Below are 21,015 nucleotides of genomic sequence, written 5' to 3'. Positions count from 1 at the left end.
AGTCCTTGGGCCTCTCGGCGACGCCTCGCCAACAGTCTGTCTTTCGCCCCTTTCGATGCTTCAGAAGGAGGCGGGGGACCACACCATCCACAGACCAACCACCGTCCTCTGTCAGGTCAGAAACCTGTGCGTGGACGAGTATGGCGAAAAGGGTATGGCCAGAAGTCTTCCATCACCCAGCCCCCCTCTTCCTTAGCGCCCAAGTCCTCCTAGTGTGATTCTTCAAGACTATACACGTCCAGTTGGAGGGAGGATTCAATTTCATTTCCCTCACTGGCAGTCCATAACATCAGACAAATGGTCTTGCAGATCATACAGAAGGGCCATTCCCTCCCCTTCCAGGCTTTCCCTCCCTCTATGCCTCCATTAAAAGAACGGCTGATGGAGGATCATTTAATCTTGCTCTGCAAGGAAGTTACGGCTCTCTTGGCCAAGGGAACCATAGAAAGGGTCCAGATGTCAGAAGTAGGCAGTTGTTGTTATTCCTGCTACTTTCTGACACCTAAAAAGAACAAGGGTCTTCGACCTATTCTAGATTTCCGGGACATCAATCTCTTCCTCAAAAAGGAGGAGTTCAAAATGCTCACTCTGGCTCAGGTCTTGTCTGCCCGAGACCAAGGAGACTGGATGGTAGTGTTGGACTAGCAGGATGCATATTTTCACATCCCCATCCTGGCTGCCCACAGGTGTTAGTTGCGGTTCAAGGTGGGCCACACACACTTTCAGTTTTTTCCGTGCTCCCCTTAGGCCTTACCAGTGCCCCTCTGGTGTTCACCAAAGTGATGCCGGTGGTAGCAGCTCATCTGCGCAGGTTAGGGGTTTCAGTCTTCCCCTACCTCGACGTCTGGCTGTTGAAGGCTCCTTCGCCCCAGGCTGTTGTCACCCACCTTCAGAATATGGCGAACCTCCTGCATCCGCTTGGGTTCACTATAAACCTGCCGAAGTCACACCTGTCTCCCTCTCAGAAGTTCCCTTTCATCGGACCTGTTCTGGGCACAGTGCAGTTTCGGGCTTATCCTCCCGAGCAGGGAGTCCAGGATATTCAGGTTATGATTCCGATGTTTGTTTCAACCTCTGTCTTGGATTTAGGTGAGACAGACTCTGAGACTGTTGGGCCTCATGGCCTCCTGCATCCTGTTAGTTAAATATGCCAGATGGCATATGGGCACTCTGCAGTGGGACCTGCAGTTCCAATGGGCACAGCATCAGGGGAATCTCAACAACACAGTTCAGATCTCGGAGGGAACTGCAAAAGATCTGCAGTGTTGGTTAGTGAACTGCGATTGGGTCAGAGGCAGACTCCTCTCCCTTACCCAACTAGATTTCACAATAGTGACAGATGTGTCACTTCTGGGATGGGGCAGCCATCTGGGAGAGATGGAGATCAGAGACCTCTGGTCTCAGGCGGAACCCAGACTCCATATCAACTTACTGAAGCTCTGGCCGATCCGACTAGCATTGAAAGCATTTCTTCCTGTTGTAAAAGGGAAGATGATGTAGATGTTCACGGACAACACCACCGCAATGTGGGATTGCAACAAGCAGGGCGGTGTGGGGTCCTGGACCCTTTTTCAAGAGGCCCTGCGTCTCTGGACATGGCTGGACTAGCAGGGCATAACCCTGGTGGTTCAACACCTGGCAGGTTCTCTGAACGCAGGCAAACTCATGCGTTGATGCCTAGCGGATCACGAGTATGTATCCACCGGGAGGTGGCACAAGGACTCTTTCAGCAGTGGGGCGAGCCTTGGTTAGATCTGCGTGTTGGAGTTTCCAAGGCAGCACTCACTCTGTGACGCTTTTCTTCGCAAGTGGAGTTCAGGCCTCCTGTATGCCTTTCCGCCCATACCACTTCTGCCCAGAGTTCTCAAAAAAATCAAGAACGACCGGGCCCAAGTAATCCTGGTAGCTCTGGACCTGGCACAGAGAGTCTGGTATGCTTAGCTTCTGAAAATGAGCATAGATCCCCCGATCAGGCTGCCCCCTTCGGGAAGATCTGGCAGTTCGGGCTGGACTGTTCCAATGGAGAACAGGGTCAAGACTGGTTTGCATATGGCTGGGTCCAAACTGGAATGGCATGGTGAGCAAAAAAACTGATGGATTAAACCCAGATCTGTGACTGGGGGTGAATGTTTGATTTGGTCTACATTCCGTCCATCAATTGTTCTTTTTGCAATTGTCGCCCCAAGTGGGAAGGGTATGCCCAGACGTGGGTCCCATGCTCACTATGCCACCAGATTCAAGCTAGCCTGGCTGAAGAGGGGTGATACCCCGAAACCGGTCCCAGGATGCTTGTTTCTGGTCCACAGAGGACCTGACCTGGCAGTTCGGGCTGGACTGTTCCCATGGGGAACATGGTCAAGACTGATTTGCATATGGCTGGGTCCAAACTGGAACGGCATGGTGAGCAAAACAATTGATGGATTAAGCCCAGATTTGTGACTGGGGGTGAATGTTTGATTTGGTCTACATTCCGTCCATCAATTGTTCTTTTTGCAATTGTAAAACAACCAAGGCACATTGGCCTGTGCTATCTGTTTGGAAAGTCAGACAAGGACAGATGTAGCTTACTGATCATATGATGTGCATTGATCTATTGGTAAGTTGATTTAACTTTGCTACAAGACAGACATTGAAGTGTATGATTGTGATTAAGTTCCTCATTTGTGTCCGCTGCATTGGGAGATCAAGTTATTGTGACCGTATGGAAGAAGGGTGAACCTTGGTTCTGTTTCCACAAGTGAGGATCTGAATACACAGCCACCAAAATACTAGAATAACTGATCACATTCACACAGTTTCTGGTCAGATGTCTTACAGAGTTATGCAATGGGAAAACCCATAACTAGCAAATAAGGTTTGTACAGCAAGGACCCACACAACTAAAACACTAGAATCATTGACCAACGCCTCATAGGTTGGAAAGAACGTCACTGGGCCTCATTCCTTTGTCAACCTCGTCCTTCTACCAATACACAGACCACTACAGTTGGTTGGAAAACCCACGGCCTGTGGGTGACATATTGGACATCCAAATGAACCTGAAGAGAACTAGAATACACCCACGTGGGTTTGATGGAAGGTCACAAAACATTAACTAATCCCCTACCACATATCATTCCTTCTACAAGAGGTGTCCCCTAGAAGTGCCAGAGTACAATAGAGTGAGAGGTCACAGTCCAGCAGGCAACCTGTATGAGACTAAATGGCCTTGCGATACCACCAGAAGACAGCTTGTCCGATTTTGAATTACCCACCATGGCAGATAAAAGGCACTGCCCAACTTCACAGAAAGAGGGGTTGTGTGCCGGTGGGCGCTTTTCCTCCATAGAAACTCTCATCAGCATAGCCAAAGCCACCTCGCCAGATTCACCATACCAATTAGTATGGTGAAATTGCTGTCACAAATGTGGGTACTGACTGAAATGTATCCCCAAAATCTAGTTTTATTCCCAGTACCCATAATAAAAATTCCATTAATCTGGTGGGGTTCTATCTTAGCATCTCAGGGACATTTTCAAGATTTTCCTGGGAGTCTAACACATTCGTGGAGTTGCCTAAACTGGTGACTGGTCAGAAACCTTTTTCAGTGGCATGACGCCAACGTGATTGTTCTCGCGCGTGACCGAGCCACGGGTGGCTTTTCCATCAGGAACACCACCGTTCTGAATGTTAGCAGAAGAGACAAACAATATTTGGTGGATGTTGCTTTCCTGTCCCTTTTAAATCACACCCACAGTCTGCATATCAAAGACAAAAAAATATTTAGCTTTGCTCAACAAGCTCTAGTGTCGCACGTCTTTGGCAGCAGGACTTAAGATTTCATTTTCATCCCCTCTTCACTTCCCTCTTTGAACCACCTCTGTCCCCATCTACCAGTCCGTCTCAGAATACTTTACAGAACCATTTAAGAAACCCTTAACTCACCGAGGGTTCCCCACAGTGACAAGGAATTAGCAAACGTTGCGCTACACCTAAAAATAAACCCTAAATCCTGCCAAGCTTTGCATGTGCTCTGCCCGATTTGTGAGCGTTTGAAAAATGTCGTTCACTGTTGTGTCCGCTGCTGTATGTATGAGAGATAGTCGCCCTTCTGAATAAGCAGTGCTATGTTTGCCCCAGGAGAGACTAACAGGAGAAGCTAGATGTCAGTCATTATTGAGGTCCATTGTTGGAGCATTGTGTCGGTCCCAGTGCTGTAACAACAGCGAATACAATGCAGGCCAGGAATGAGATGCTTTGGTGCTATAAGTCGTACTAGAAGCAAATAGCCCTATATCTTTACTGACCTACATTAGCAGAGCTGTTTGTTGGCCTCTATCTTCGAAAAGTAAGTAGGGGTCCTTAATGATTGAGATTCACTGTTAGAATAGTGGTGGCAAAGATGATACTGGGATATAATCCTATTGTTTGCTAGAATGTGATGTGTTAAAGTTATCGATTACTGCACCTTACAAGGCCTTTTCTGGCACTTGGTGCGCATCATAGCAGATGTGTCTGAGTTTTGTTTTTCGTTTTCTTGCATCTATGCTGTAGGGAAGTGGTTTATTTTGTTTTTGTGGTGGCGGCTCTTCACATGCGCCTTCTCTATATATATATTTCCTTTTTCGGTAGTTTCTCTGTGTCTGCTATTTTCTAGTTCTCCTTGCATTGCTCATTCTTTTCAATAAAAAGCAGCTTTGCGGCTTGTTGTGAAAGGACGAAGCACTCTGCCCTGTTTCCCTCCACCTCAGACGTGTGCGATTCTGGTACAGTGGAATCTCTCATAAATATGGTTTTAAAGGTATCTAACTGATTAAAAACACACCGGCACTACTCTTGCATAACTAAACTGTACTTTCTTACGTTCTTTAGTGAATGGTATAACAAACAAAACTAGTATGTTTTTTTCTTGATTACATTATATTTATATTCCTGATAAAAATGTATATCCTCTTTTACTCAGTTATAGTTTAAGGAATTGCCGACTGCCATTTTGTTACAAAGACTAGTCTGATAGAATTACTGTTTTTCATATTTTTTTTTACCCGTTGCATGGAAATCAGTAAGTACAAAATGTGTTGCTACGCTCTAATTGCATTGATGCCATGCTAAAGCGATTATAATTTGAAAACTTTCTAACAAAGAAAGAATACGTTGTTAAGCATGTGATATATATATATATATATATATATATATATATATATATATATATATATATATATATATATATATATATATATATATATGCTTTCCACTCCTTTTAAACATCGGACATCAGAATGATCATACAAGAACAGATTGTTTGAGCGGAAGAGGTTTCAATTTAAAAAAAAAATATTTTTTATTTTTTTCAGATTTAAAAGTGGATGCACTTTATTCAGAAATAAAGGAATGGGTATCCAAAGCTTTGGCCAAAAAGCTTTGGATAGTCATGCTTTTAATTTTGAGTAAAGTGCCTCCACTTTTAAACTTGAAGAAAAATTGTAATTATTTTTGATTGAAACCTCTTGACCTCAACAAACTGTCCTTCTAAAGTAAACTACAGCGGGACAGGTTGAGCTTCTTTTTGTTTGCGGTCCCCTCGGGATCAAATATAACTCTTTCCCCTCGTTCTTTGTATTAGAAAAACATGTTTTAACTTGTATATGTAACAATTTATTGGATTTGTGCTTTGAAGTGTGCGAATTGCATATTCGAAATAAATTTATTTTGATTTTATTAGCAGAGCCCTATACACACAGACTGACTTGTAGGGAAGGTAAAGGTGCCTTCTATATAGCCCTTCCTTAGTCTCTTCAGCCACCAACCATCCCACGTAAGTCATCTAACCTGTGGCCTTTCTCACTACAGGTTTTAAAGCGGAGTGGCTGGCTGTGAAGGATGAGCATCTCTACGCAGGGGGCTTGGGGAAGGAATGGACAACAACTACTGGGGAAGTGTTAAATCAAAACCCTCAGTGGGTGAAGATCATTGGCTTCAAGGGTGACGTGGACCACGAGAGTTGGGTGTCTAACTACAACGCATTGTGCTCTGCTGCAGGGATCAAGCCTCCCGGTGAGTGTTCAGCACTGTGAGCTGCTGTAGGAAAGTACCATCTTGCCTGGCATGTTACCCCCATTTTTACTTGTGTGTATGTTTTTTTTGTGCCTGTGTCACTGTGATCCTGCTAGCCAGGACCCCAGTGGTCATAAAGTATGCCATGTATATGTTACCTGTGTGGTGCCTAACTGTTTAACTGAGGCTCTGCTAACCAGAACTTCAGTGTTTATGCTCTCTCTGCTTTTAAAATTGTCATTGCAGGCTAGTGACTAATTTTACCAATTCTCATTGGCACACTGGAACACCCTTATAATTCCCTAGTATATGGTACCTAGGTACTAGGGGTATTGGGGTTCCAGGAGATCCCTATGGGCTGCAGCATTTCTTTTGCCACCCATAGGGAGCTCAGACAATTCTTACACAGGCCTGCCACTGCAGCCTGCGTGAAATAACGTCCACGTTATTTCACAGCCATTTTCACTGCACACAAGTAACTTATAAGTCACCTATATGTCTAACCCTCGCCTAGTGAAGGTTAGGTGCAAAGTTACTACGTGTGAGGGCACCCTGGCAGTAGCCAAGGTGCCCCACATTGTTCAGTGCAATTTCCCCGAACTTTGTGAGTGCGGGGACACCATTACACGCGTGCACTACATATAGGTCAATAACTATGTATAGCGTCACAATGGTAACTCCGAACATGGCCATGTAACATGTCTAGGATCATGGAATTCCATGCATCCCGGGTCTCTAGCATAGAGCCCGGGTACTGCCAAACTAGCTCTCTGGGGTTTTCCGGGCAGCTGTTGCCAACCCTCAGACAGGTTTCTGCCCCCCTGGGGCCTGGGCAGCCCAGTCCCAGGAAGGCAGGACAAAGGATTTCCTCTGAGAGAGGGTGTTACACCCTCTCCCTTTGGAAATAGGTGTGAAGGGCTGGGGAGGAGTAGCCTCCCCCAGCCTCTGGAAATGCTTTGAAGGGCACAGATGGTGCCCTCCTTGCATAAGCCAGTCTACACCAGTTCAGGGATCCCCCCAGCCCTGCTCTGGTGCGAAACTGGACAAAGGAAAGGGGAGTGACTACTCCCCTGACCTGCACCTCCCCAGGGGAGGTGCCCAAAGCTCCTCCAGTGTGTCCCAGACCTCTGCCATCTTGGATGCAGAGGTGTGAGGGCACAATGGAGGCCTCTGAGTGGCCAGTGCCAGCAGGTGACGTCAGAGACCCCTCCTGATAGGTGCTTACCTCTCTCTGTACCCAGTCCTCCTCTGAGGGCTATTTAGGGTCTCTCCTGTGGGTTTCTCTTCAGATAACGAATGCAAGGGCTCACCAGAGTTCCTCTGCACTTCCCTCTTCAACTTCTGCCAAGGAACGACCGCTGTCTGCTCCAGGACGCCTGCATAACCGCAACAAAGTAGCAAGAAGACTACCAGCAACATTGTAGCGCCTCATCCTGCCGGCTTTCTTGACTGTTTCCTGGTGGTGCATGCTCTGAGGGCTGTCTGCCTTCGCCCTGCACTGGAAGCCAAGAAGAAATCTCCCGTGGGTCGATGGAATCTTCCCCCTGCCAATGCAGGCACCAAACTTCTGCATCACCGGTCCTCTGGGTCCCCTCTCATCCTGAAGAGGGTAGTCCCTGGAACACAGGAGCTGGGTCCAAGTGTCCCCGACAATCCAGTGGCCCTTCTGTCCAGATTTGGTGGAGGTAAGTCCTTGCCTTCCCACACCAGACAGTAATCCTGTGTACTGCGTGAACCGCAGCTTCTAGGGCTTCTGTGCACTCTTGCAAGACATCCTTCGTGCACAGCCTAGCCCAGATCCCCAGCACTCCGTCCTGCATTGCCCAACTCGCTGAGTTGGACTCCGACTTCGTGGGACTCCCTTTTGTTGTGCTGAGTCGACCGTTGTCCTCAGATCTTCTGAGCGCCTGTTCAGGTGCTTCTGCGGGTACTGCCTGCTTCTGCATGGGCTCTCTGTGTTGCTGAGCGCCCCCTCGGTCTCCTCCTCCAAGGGCGACCTCTTGGTCCTTCCTGGGCCCTGGCAGCACCCAAAATCCTCAACCGCAACTCTTGCAGCTAGGAAGGCTTGTTTGCGGTCTTTCTGCGTGGAAACAACTCTGCATCCGCCAGCACGCCGTGGGACATCTTCTGACCAAAGGAAAAGTTCCTGGCACCTTCCGTCGTTGCAGAATCTTCGGCTTCTTCCACCCGGAGGCAGCCCTTTTGCACCTTCTTCCGGGGTATAGTGGGCTCCTGCCCCCCCGGACACGTGCGTGACTCTTGGACTTGGTCCCCTTCCTTTACAGGTCCAGGAATCCATCTTCAGTGCTTTGCAGTCAGTTGTTGGCCTTGCAGAATCTCCTATCTCGACTTTACTGTCTTTCTGGGGTAGTAGGGTAACCTAACTCCTACTTTTCAGGGTCTTGGGGTGGGGTATCTTGGACACCCTTAGTGTTTTCTTACACTCCCAGCGATCCTCTACACACTACACTAGGCCCGGGGTCCATTCGTGGTTCGCATTCCACTTTTGTAGTATATGGTTTGTGTTGCCCCCAGGCCTATTTTTCCCTATTGCGTTCTATTGTGTTCTACAGTGTTTGCACTATTTTGCTAACTGTTACTTACCTGATTTTGGTTTGTGTGTGTATATTTTGTGTATTTTACTTACCTCCTAAGGGAGTATATCCTCTGAGATACTTTTGGCATATTGTCACTAAAATAAAGTACCTTTATTTTTAGTAACTCTGAGTATTGTGTTTCTTATGATATTGTGCTCTATGATATAAGTGGTATAGTAGGAGCTTTGCATGTCTCCTAGTTCAGCCTAAGATGCTCTGCTATAGCTACCTCTATCAGCCTAAGCTGCTAGTACACCTCTAATCTACTAATAAGGGATAACTGGACCTGGCACAAGGTGTAAGTACCACAAGGTACCCACTATAAGCCAGGTAAGCCTCCTACAGCTGCGTACTGCGAACAGTGACCTGCTTTCTGGTGAGTCGCCTGACAGTCAGCAGCTCTCCATGCACGCATTAAGGCTCTCTACAAGAAGGGGTGGATGCTGCCTGGACATGAAGACATCCAACTTAGTGTCACACTAAAATGTGCCTCTGAAAGTGATGGTGGCATAGGACTATTGTTTTGTGCGCAAGAATTGTGTGGGAGAGACCATGCGAGGAGAAGGTGTGGTCAGTGAGGATGATCAAGTGTAGTCAATAGGACAAAGAAGAGTGGATGAATTTCATTCACAGAATGTAACAATTTAAACTATTTTTTTAGATGGCTGCAGGCTTTGGAAGCTGGAGAAGCAAACCGAATACTTGGTGTTAGTTCAAAGGGGGAAGAGTTGTAATCGAGTTGGATTGGTTCCCCATTCACAGTGGGATTCTTGAAAGCAAGCCTCTGGAAGATAGTGCAGCTTAACCAGTATTGAAGAAGGAGTTGGTAGATATGCATGCATACACTTTAAAGAGGGCTTTTGGAGCAGTGGTGAAAGACAAGATAAAGGCAATGTGATAAAAGTAATAAATGGACTGCTAAGAAGACCACTGGCTGTTTAGATTTCATGGGAAATTAGTGAGATGAGTGAAGAGGGAGGAGACTATCATTGATGGCAATAAAAATATTGATTTGAATGACTGGATGCACAGAATTACAAACATAAACACTGATTGTGCAGGGATGAGCACCATTTATGGTCAAGTAACGCATATATAGTGCAGAGGAAACTAACAAAGCACAAGTTAATTGAGAGAGGTTATGATTACAGTCAAAGACTGAGTGAGAATAGGATGAAAAGACATTAACAGTGCAATCGATCTGGACAGGGATGTAAATGATGTGAAAAACGAAAAAGGAATAAGCTTTTTGCTTGATAGGCGTATGTATATCGTGAAGAAGAATAGAATATGCCTGCATTGCCTCTACAGTGTATTCCTAGTAAGGAGGAGAAAGTGCAGCCTAGTGAGGAAGGAGGAACCACTGCAAGATTAAAGACCCTTCTTTGATCACTCCTGAAGAAGTTGTGGCCTAATGCTTTGTCCTAAAGGCCCCTGCCTATTACCAAAATACTCCGTCCTACAGTATGTGTATTTTTATGGTGCACTGTACCCCATATAGGTATTTAGGCTCCATGGAAGGCTAGAGAATCATTATGATCTCTTTAGCGCATGCGTCTACAATCTTTTCTTTAGTGAGAGCTACTTCTGATCATTGAAAATCATTGTGAGCTACCGAAGGCAAATCAACTCGCTCATTATTACCAGACAACCGCAAGCCCAGCTTTTTTTTTTACTTTAAGCCTAATGTCCCTAGAGCCAGATACTATGGTTTGAACAAAACACTTTGACTAGAGGCACTATGGCAGGACTGCCATGTGTGCCAGTGAGAGTGTGGGCTTTGGGGATGTATGAACATGTGTGCATAGGAGTTCAGTATATTTGTATGGGTAAGTGAGAGCTTGTGTAGTATATACTTGAGGCACAGGACATACCTTTCACCATATGTGGGACCGTAACATATATAACACAAAAATACAACCATTTTTAAATGGGAGACATTTAAAGTGCAAACATGTTCATAATGTGAAACATTTTTGTGCACTTAAAATTTCTCCCACTTAAAAAATTACTGTATTTTTCAGTTATAAATATGGCACAGTATTCTATTGGCCACTGGGAGCAAGAGGCCTGCTATTTATAAATGCAACACTGAAATAAATGAGAACATTAAATTGAATAGATAATTTAATTATAAGGTAACTTTTCATTTTCATTTCTACCATTTAAAAGCATAGAGAGACATAATTTTGTTTTCACCTCCAATATTGAGTTGACAAGGACTTTTATTTAAAAGTTAAATACCTTACTGCTTCAGTTCTTCATCCCTGGGTCATAAATCTGACTCCAGCACTGATCCTTATCAGGCCCTCCGATCTGCAGTCTAATGAAAATAATGTAAAATAAACAGTCTTCCATTAACCTTAAAAGTAAAAATGTGACCCTGTGCTTATTTAAAAATGAACTCCAGATTGTGAGCTACTGTGAAGGGGATTGGGAGCTACTGGTAGCTTGCAGTGACTGGTTGGAGAAACCTGCTTTAGAGATAGTATATGGGTAAGGTTTAGGATTTCTTTTTTTAAAGAGACACTTCTGGCCCAATGGTAAAGCCCTTCGACTATCACTCAAAAAGTCCTATATCTTTTTTTTCTTAGGGAAGTTTGCTTAATCTTCTGAAAACCATGCAAATTCCTTTGCTCAACTTTGCTCCAATGCATGGATAATCGACCAACTTTAAGCACAATCTAAACCAAAGGATATACATTTTATAAACTATACCAAAACTGTTATGCCGACAGGTGTGTGCACACTCTAGAGTTGTACACGGACGTTGCAAGTTGTTTTTAGTTTCAAAGTTAGTCATGATACCTCCCCAGAAATCTACATACACCAGGACGTGAACTCCACCTTTAGGTTGCATGCGTTTTTTTTATTTTTTCTCAACACCATTGGGACTTGATGTATCTGCAAGTGCTCTGAGGTCATTGAGCTACAGAAGCCAAAAACTTTGACACGGGCACACCAGAATGCTGACTTTTCAAAGAGTGATAACCTCACGTGACCATCAACAACACTAGAAATAAATTAAATCAAGGAATCTAGGGCCAGGTCGTATGAGAGTGACTCATTGAGGGATGGGGAAGAGTGAAGAGCACACCATTTATTTTTGCCCGTACTGTAATAGTAAGTTCCTATGGTTGTCCAGCATCAGAACGGTAATGTCTGCCTCCCAGCGCGTCTGCCTGTCCTGTTTATAAAGCCTTCCAGTGCATAAAGACCATTCAGCACCAAAAGGATAGATGGTGGGCCCATTACAGATGCAGCGCCAAAATGCTCCCTGGCTCTTTTCCAGACAGGGCATTGGAGGGACTTACTCCAATGGTGAAAGGGTGGGGCCCAGAGTCGATTCCTCCATTAGGGCGGAGGAGCATTGCTCCCCAGATCCAAACACAACAAACATGAAAAATAAATTAGTAATAAAATGAATTTACTACCATTTTACTTTTCATGCTGGCACCTGAGTCGACTCTAAAGGTGAGTCATTGCTGGGGATTGGCAGCAGCTGGCAGGAGCGGGGGCACTTCAGTTTAAGGTGCGCATGTCCCTTTGACTTACTTTCTTGCAATGGCCAGCATCACATGCACAGTTTAAACCTCTCTCCCCTGAGCTGCATTAGCTGGGTGGAGAGCAGGCACAGGCCCCCAGTACCAGAGGGACTGTCGAACCAACCTGCTAAAGCCAATCCTGGTGCCTCTCTCATGCTGCTTAATTTGATCAGCAACATGACAGCAGATCTGGATTGGTAGGGGGAGCTGACTGAAGCTCTGGGAGCCTGTGATGGAGCCAAAGACTGTCGAGAGTAGAAGGAGAGGCAGTGGCTAAGTAGATATTTTTTTTTTACACTTTGCTGAGTTAGTGGAGATCACTTTGACGCACTGTGAGAAACTCACACTGCCTTCAGCCTCAGCTCCAGAGCTTCAGTCTTGGTCTGTTATAAATACTGTTTAAAACCGACCATGATGGAGAGCTGTGGGTCAAAAAAAGCATCCCACCACTTTAATTCTTAGCACGCACCTCTGTTGGGACCTCCAGTAGTCTGGGACCCTCTAAGGAACAGAGTACAGAATATGTTCACCTGTCACTCGGACTTTGGAGACAATTCATCTCCAGGGCCCATGACAAAACATGCAGCAAGATCGAAGAACACACCAATGGTTTCACAGACACCACACAATAAAGAGCTTCCCTCCGGGGCTCAACATCGATTGGAGTCACAGCTGCAGGTCAAGAACGGCCTTGAGAGAGGTGAAGTTTCTGTGCTGTTCTATGTGGAAGTAGCACTGGCTAGTGAGCAGGGGTTACAAACTAGTCTGGAGGCAAGGCCAGTAAAGGAGAGGTAGTTAGCCTGCTAAAGGAAAAGTCCTACCTTAGTTTGAATGGGAACTCAGTTTGCTGCTTAGTGAGGCAGTATTGTCTTGTCTAGTTGAAGCACCAGCAATTAGATGTGGTTTAATGAGGACAAGAAGAAGGCATGAACAAGCAATTTAGTATTCACTTTCTAGCGAGGAGGTAATGCTCAGTGTAGAAAAAGAGGTAGGGGGTCTGGTTGCCATCTATTTAGGAGATAGCGTTGGCTAGTGAGAAGGTGGTGCAACCTAATGGCCATGTAAGCACAAGACCGAGAAGGTAATACCTGGCAATGAAGAAACCCTTGTAGGAGTAAAAGGTGACCAAGTGAGAAGAAGGCATTGCCCTAGAGTGGAGGACAATACACATTCTTCATAAGAGGCAACACGTAGTCAGCAAGCACTCTAAAGTGGCCATGATGTACCACAGATGAGCCACAGATTAAGAGGCGAAGGCATGAATCAATGAGACAAACAAGAAGGGGGGAGGGACTGCTGCTTAGTGCCTAAAAGGCTTATTTTAGTGCAGAGGGGGCATTACTTGTTTTGTATGAGGCTTGTCTTGATTGGTAGGGGGCTCATTCTGCTACATTTGAGGTGTATTCTGATATGCAGGAGGCTTGTCCTGGTACAGAGGAGACAATACTCAGTAGGGAAGAGTTGTCTGCCTAGCGAAAAGGCAGACTGTTTTTTACTAGGTAGGGTTGGTTGTAAGCCTGGCCAAAATTTAAATTATGCTAACGAGCTCCCAACTTTTGGTTTACACCAAATTTGTGACATTTTTCTAATTTTCACTTTATACAATTTTAGCATAATTTATGTCTGCAGTAATTTGGCTTTGTGGGGTAGGCCTTAATTCTTATGGTGAAAGCCATATTCCCCACCCTATTCCCTCCTACTATGAAACTGTTTTGTCAGGACTGGATTCTCACTCCTAATGCCCCTACCTTCGTTGCCACTAGATCCCCAGTCCTAACACCGTTGGTCAGAAATTGATTCCTGTGGCTCCTCTCCTTGGTCATATCTGGCTACTCAGTTCTGACTCCTCCTGCTGGACATCTCCTGCTCAGTGCAGTTTCCCATGTCTTTATCCCTCTGTTTGACACATGTTGGGTATTTAGACCTCCCTTGCCAGAGCTGGTTCTCTCCCTGTCCTGTCTTATTAACATGAATCCACGTCCTTCTGCTAGCTGGCTCGAAGCTCGATCATCACTTATCCGTACTACTATAATCCTACTTTAAGCTAGATTCCTTTTACTGAAATCTTTCCCTCACCAGAAAGGTTCCCATGATCTGTCACACTCCCCTGCCACGAGGTGCAACCCAAGTTGCAATTACTTTTCCTTGTCTCAAGTATATCCCAAGCCTGACTCCCCCTTGTTGGAGTCAAATCTCCTTTTCATTACCCTAAAGCTGGTTGAACATAGATTATAAGTACCGATTCTTTCCTCTGCTCATAGCAGAATGTTAACTCTTGAATCCTTCTACTACTCTTTTGTATAATGTTAGTTCTAATGTACGTAGCTGGACAAAGCTGTCTTCGTGATTTTGGTACTTTCCTGTAAATAGCCCCTTATCAGAACTGGAACTAGTCATGGCTCTTGCCTTTTTTATCTCCCTGTGCAGGTTATCTGATCCATGAATCTGCAGCCTGGAGTGATACCCTACAGCGCTGGTTTTTCCTGCCACGACGTGCCAGCCAAGAACGTTACAGTGAGAAGGAAGATGAGCTCCGTGGCACCAACATTATGCTGCGTGCCACCCAGGACTTTAAGGACATAAGTGTTAGCCATATCGGTAAAGTTGTGCCCAGCCATGGCTTTTCCTCCTTTAAGTTTATCCCCGACACAGATGACCAGATAATTGTGGCACTTAAGTCCGAGGAGGATGCTGGAAAAGTGGCCACCTACATTATGGCCTTCACTCTGGATGGGCGCTTCCTGCTCCCCGAGACCAAGATCGGTGACGTCAAATATGAAGGCATCGAATTTATTTAACAACCTTTTTTTGTTTTTTTGTTTTTTAATGAAATGAATGCTCTGTGAGCCTGTTGTCGCATCTGGGTTCTTGTTTTAAATGGACACTAATGAATGTAATGCTCTAAGTCACCTTTCGGTAATGATGGACTAGAGTAGCAAGGGTGGAGAAAGTGATGTCTCATATCAACTGCAGGTGTGATTTTATCTGATGAAGGAAGTGACAATATTATGTTTACAGATGTGCATGTGCTACCAAATACCTCTTTCGTATCCCACGTGTCACTCAGTCGCCTACGTCTTCTTCTATTCAACCTGCCATTCAAAATGATTTTGTAGTCCATTGCTTCCAATCTGCTTATTTTGAGCAGTGCTCTTGTCTTGACCACTCCATTGCACCAGTGTAGTTACAGAAAGAAGACCCTTGGTGTGGTCATGGCAATGAAGCTATCTCTGCTTTCTGTCATGACTTAAAAGACTCGTGCACCTGCTCTCATCTCCTTGCATATCCAACCCAGCACCCCTCCCCCCCGGTATTGTATTAATGTACTTTTGTTGTACATCACGCAGCCACATTTTTATCATCCATTGCTGCTGTGCAGGAGTAATCTTGCAAAGCAAGCTTTTTTTTTTTTTTTTTTTTGGTCAGGAGTTCAGAGCTGGAAATGAAATATATCCCCAAAAAGACATTCTTACATGGCATTGCTTTAAATTCTCGAAGCTATTCAGTGTGCTCACTGCTCCTTTAAGGGCAAAAATGTTCTAGAAGTGCAAGTTGACGAGATGACCGAGGATGGGGCATTGGGGTGTACGCAGATGCCACGAAATTACCCACAAATATTGTATGTTGTGAATACAAAGCATTTTATGCCTGGGGAAATAAGCACTCTCTGCTTTTAAAAGCTCAGGCATGTTAGCTTCTTTTACATTGTTTAATCTTTCAGGAAACAATGGCAAGTCAAGTTGTGTGTTTTCTGTTTCGAACTGAAGATTCTTTCCTTTAAAGAACCTAAACTGCATGTATAAGTCCTTTAATGCAACGCTATACTACTCACTGCTTTTCCAAGCCCCATAAAGTATTTTCTCAAAATGAAAGTGATAAGAAACAATGTTGGAGTTATTTTCACACACAATTTCATCTTGTTGGATCCCACCTGGTCCTCGTTGGTTGCCTCATATACAAAGTGATAGGTGACCTTAATTTGGAGCTCCATGTGTATCTGCATATTGGTATGAAAACTCCTGAAAAAGGAGCTCTCAGTGTGTATTGAAGGCTGGTTAGAACATCATAAAATAAACATTTCACATGTTACAGGTGAAACCTGTGTGGTCCGTGGGTCAGTTCCTGGCAGACATTTTTTTACTAGGTAGGGTTGGTCGTAAGCCTGGGCAAAAATTTAATCCCACTAACGAACAAACAACGTTTGGGTTACACCAAATTTGTGACATTTTTCTAAACTTCACTTTACATAATTTTAGCATAATTATGCCTGCACTGATTTGGCTTCGTGGAGTAAGCCTTCCAGAGAGGTTTTTACTGCTACAACCAACCCCCTCCAGGATTCTTATGCAACATTTTCTATGTGAGTTACGTCTGAACATGAAGTCACGTTAGATAACGGCATACATTTTGCTCTGCAAGCATATTACTGCAAGGTTTTCATGAACTTTAATTAAATGTCACAAAACAAAATCACATAATTTTACACAATCAGAATAACTTAGTTGCAGGAAGCATCCAGCAATTTCAAATGTGACTACATGTTCTTGGTGGCCTGTTTTTTAAGTATTAGGTCTGCAGTGGTCAGACAGGACTGCATACTTTCCATCACTTCCAGGTTATAACTGTCGTTAGTCAAAGGCAAAGTCATGGGAGCACGGGTCCCATATATATATATATATATATATATATATATATATATATATATATATATATATATATATATATATACACACATATATATATATACATATATATATATATATATATATATATATATACACATATATATATATATATACACATATATATATATATACACATATATATATATATATCATAGCATATCGCACAAAGGTACCACTGAGTGTGTAGGTACATGGCCAGTCAGAGAATGCATTAGTATTGCCTACCTAGATTAACAGATCAATTGAAATGCTGATCTCTGTGAAATCAGAATTGTGTAGACTATATTTTTTCACAAATTAGAACTCCAGTTTACCGAAACAAATATAGTGCCTACCAGTTACTTCTTAACAAATGGGACTGTGTTATCCCGTGGTGCACTTTTACAAAGCCTTCTAGAGTCTCGAGGCAACGACTCTCTTGGCTCAGTGCCCTCGTGGATGTTGGTGGGCCGGGTTTATTTTCAGTGTTGCAACGCATGGATACAGGGTTACTTAAAATGTCGCACAATATGAACAGAACTACTGAAAAATCTGCGCTTGATGCGCCTGTATTCCTTTTGAAACCTACCTCTAACGGCCAGTGTTTCTTGGAGGGTGTGCACACCTTTTAAGGATTGGGGTGGGATTTTCTGAAGGCGCAGTGAACAAATACATTCAGTACTTCAAGGCGGTATCTAGCTTTCTTCAGTTGCAGAATCGTTCTGTTGCCCGATGAATCTGCCTCCACACTGAAGAACTTGGGGGGCAGTGAACACACAATATGGCTTGTATGTTATACTGGAGCTGCGACCCTTTGGTCGCTAGGTGTCATAGTTTACTTGCGCTTCCCCTATGAACAGGCATTTTGCAGTTAGGGGTGTTGAGGGAACGAGTCCACATGAAATGGTCCGCAGTGGCTAGCTAGATTCATGTTCTAAATCCCGACCTTTTCACCTCTACAATGAATAAAGACTCCGCATGTAGATAGGAAAGGGTACATGGCCGCAAGCAATGTGGGTCAACAGCTGCTCATGAGTATGAGGTAGAAGGGAAGGCGAACGCTGGAACGTAAGACGCCGGTGCCCATACATATATATCCTGAAATTCGCTGGATAAACCTGCAAGCCTCGAGTTCAAGATGGAACCAGGTTCCGGAGGGCTGTATTCCTGCATTGGAGCCCGCCTTCCCTGCGTGGAGAGAGTGGACGTATGCTGCCGGGCCTCGTCCAAATACAGGATCCTGACCGCGGTCCGGGCGGCAGGGGGAGGCCCTGCTAGTCAGTGAATACCACTGTTTTGTGGGCTCATTCCCATTGCCTTTCAAGGTGGATATATTCCAGGGTACACACTCGAAAACGGACTCATTTTAAGTGGCATATAAGTTCCCGCAGAATCAGTGAGGGAGGGAATACGTGTGAGGGTAAGATGTGAAGGAAACATGTTTCAATTCTGTCTCTAGTAAAGGAACTACAATTTTGCCGGTATCTGTTCCTTGCGCAGAGATAAGCATCGCTCTATAACAGCCCAGTACCATACTCTCTGGTATACAGACGTATAATTGTTGTGGTAGACGACATGAGTGGTGGTAATTAGGCACTGCCCCATCATACCGAAACAGGCATCAACAAATGCAGTGCATCTGCTGTATTATTGAATATATGCCTTTAATACACAGTCAGCCACATGATGGCACCATTAGACCATGCATTAAATTGTAGGCCCTACTTTGTCATGAGAAAGCCATAATGTTAATTACTGGCACAGTAGGTTAATACGTAACCATCCCTGATATGTTGGTGCCATGTGCAGCTGAAGGATGGCATTAGCCCTCGGCTGCAGACAGTTTGGTCTGTCTGAAGCCAAGTGCTAAAAATGCTATAGACACCAACACACAATAGACGGCTCAGACATTCAACCCATGCAGGTTACTCTCACGGATGTATCTTAGGGGCACTGTTGGTGTAGCCTAACCACATTTAGCAGTACCCTAAGGCTCTGTTGGGGGAGAACTTAGAGATGACACTCTTGTTGTGTCACATGGGTGAGAAACTACAACATTTCAACACGAACAAGGGATTTTGTAGATAAAAAGAGAAAAAAAAGAGAGGATCGGCTGTGCATAGTCCCTTTTTAAATTTTAATTTTACTTAATGATCCGAGGGTGTCTGTTGCTGTAGCAATGAGCAACTTCATGCATTTACTTTTTCCGGCCTTTACTGCTATACAAATGTAGCCTTTTCAGAAAGGGCATGTGGACACGGAGTGGCACAGCAGATTATGATGTGGAGGCGTAACTCACCAGGTGGATAAAGCACACGGGCTCCTGTGACTAACAGAGGGCCCTAATGCAGGAGGCTGCAGACGTCGCTTGCATGGTAACATATATTTTGCGACAGCTGGAACTTTTCATCCCAGTAGTATAGACTGTGTACCAACATCACTTGCTGGAGATCCCCAGTGCACTGGCAAGTGTCACTTTTATGGAGCCGGGTGGCGCAGCTCTTGTAGGTGTCTTGAAATGAGTTGCCACTGGTTGTACACTTAGTTAGGAAGAGTCCACATGCCGTGCCACTCGCTAGTGGGATTAACTCGTGATGAGTTACTTCTGATATTAATTTGCCTTAGTGGACTTAAAATTATTTTTCCATGCGTGTCAACCCCACACTACCACTCTGGGTTCATCTCTTCTTGACTTGCTCTTCATGGCAGTAGTTTAATTGTGCATCATCCTTTCAAACTATTTTACCATTTTTGATATGTGCATGGCAGGTTTTCTGATAATAAATTGTTGGGGACAGTAAACTGGTGTCATGTGATACTTTGTGTTTATGGGGTGGCAAAAGAGGGTGAAAGAGTGCTCCTCTTGCTTGTCAGCATCTACACTCCGTCCCAAAGAGCGTGGCACTTCAGATATCCTGTAATAATCACTTCACAGTAATGCGCTGAGGGATCTGTGATTATGAATTATTTAGGTGTGTTAGTTAATGTGCATGAGAAATACAAGTATTAGGATTGGTGTGTGTACTTTTATGTCCAGGCGTAATTTTTGTTACACCAGTGTAAATTGGCATTGTTTCAGGACTTCACATTGCAAAAATTACATTTAATGCCTAAGATTGCACCGGTATTCTGCCTTGGATTAAGTAGATGTCTGTTTAGGGAAAAATTCCTTTGTGGGATCACAGAGACAGCAAAATCAACGTAGCAATAAAAATGTGAGCAGCATTTCTTTAACGCAGACAGCAATAAAATAACTTGATCATTTTGTGTTAACTTTTTGGGTCACACAGAGGAAATGCTATAGAGTGAGCCTGCTGTATAGACAGTATCAACTCGCTCGTTCCCGTCCTGAAGATTACTCCCTGTGCTTTTTTCCAGCCCTTGGTCGTTTTGGAATTTGGAGGGAAAGCTCCACTCTTGCTTTGTCTGGAAACTCTGTTGCATGAACCACCCTTTGAAGTTGAAATATGTCCTTTTTTGGGGGAAATTAATTATGTTCAATGCAGTTCTTTGCAAAATGTTTGTCTTGGCAAGCACCACTATATTTGTTAATTTTTTTTTTTTTTATTTTGGTCGTTACAGATGACCTGGCATGCAAGTTAGGCAAGGTGCAAGCAGGTCAATATTAGATTAAGAGATAATGGAAGGTGAGTGTTCTGCTGATGATGTGAAGATGGTGGGGATAGTTGTGTGAGACCTGGCAGTAGATTGGTCCCTGCGCTCTGTCTTGTATAAGTGACTGAGCTAAAGGTGCCAGTTACTACCAAGGCACACAATGGGGAAGGGTGGCATACAGTCTGAAGTAAAGGCCAGGGAACAGTCTTAAACAGAGCTTTTGATTATCCTGGACATGGCACCACCATGTAGGCCAACGTCTGTAGCTGCTGAGCAATATTTTGTCTTTAGTCCTTTATCCAAAATAATGTTGTGTTGCGTAGGTTCTCATTATCCTAATGAGGATACTGGATTCAGGCGGCAGAATCACATAGATTGTGGGGCACTAAGTACAGTTCCACACCATGTGACACCTGTCAGCCTAATCTGGGTTTTCCGGCTAACTAGCAACTCATCATCTCTGCCCAAGAGCAGGGATTATTATGGCAACCGGGCGCATGACAAGAAAGACTCCTCATGGGAATCGTGGTCGAACAGTTATCATCCCTTTCTCTCACTTAC

General features: G+C 44.5%; 1 protein-coding gene across 4 annotated transcripts in view; it reads left to right on the top strand.

Annotated features, from left to right (window-relative positions):
* CANT1 (calcium activated nucleotidase 1) overlaps positions 1 to 19,641 on the top strand; it is a 153,203-nt gene extending 133,562 nt beyond the window's left edge. For all 4 annotated transcript variants that reach the window (XM_069199680.1, XM_069199682.1, XM_069199681.1 and 1 more), the window contains 2 exons: positions 5,830 to 6,033; positions 14,603 to 19,641. In XM_069199680.1, the coding sequence (XP_069055781.1) occupies positions 5,830 to 6,033; positions 14,603 to 14,973 (575 nt within the window). In that variant the 3' untranslated portion in view covers positions 14,974 to 19,641. The remainder of the gene's footprint in view (positions 1 to 5,829; positions 6,034 to 14,602) is intronic.
* Positions 19,642 to 21,015: the final 1,374 nt, after the last annotated feature.

The sequence above is a fragment of the Pleurodeles waltl genome, chromosome 7 (assembly GCF_031143425.1).
Source record: "Pleurodeles waltl isolate 20211129_DDA chromosome 7, aPleWal1.hap1.20221129, whole genome shotgun sequence".
Taxonomy (NCBI): domain Eukaryota; kingdom Metazoa; phylum Chordata; class Amphibia; order Caudata; family Salamandridae; genus Pleurodeles; species Pleurodeles waltl.
Note: the sequence above shows the minus strand (reverse complement) of the source record. Positions and strands in the feature narration are given on the sequence as shown.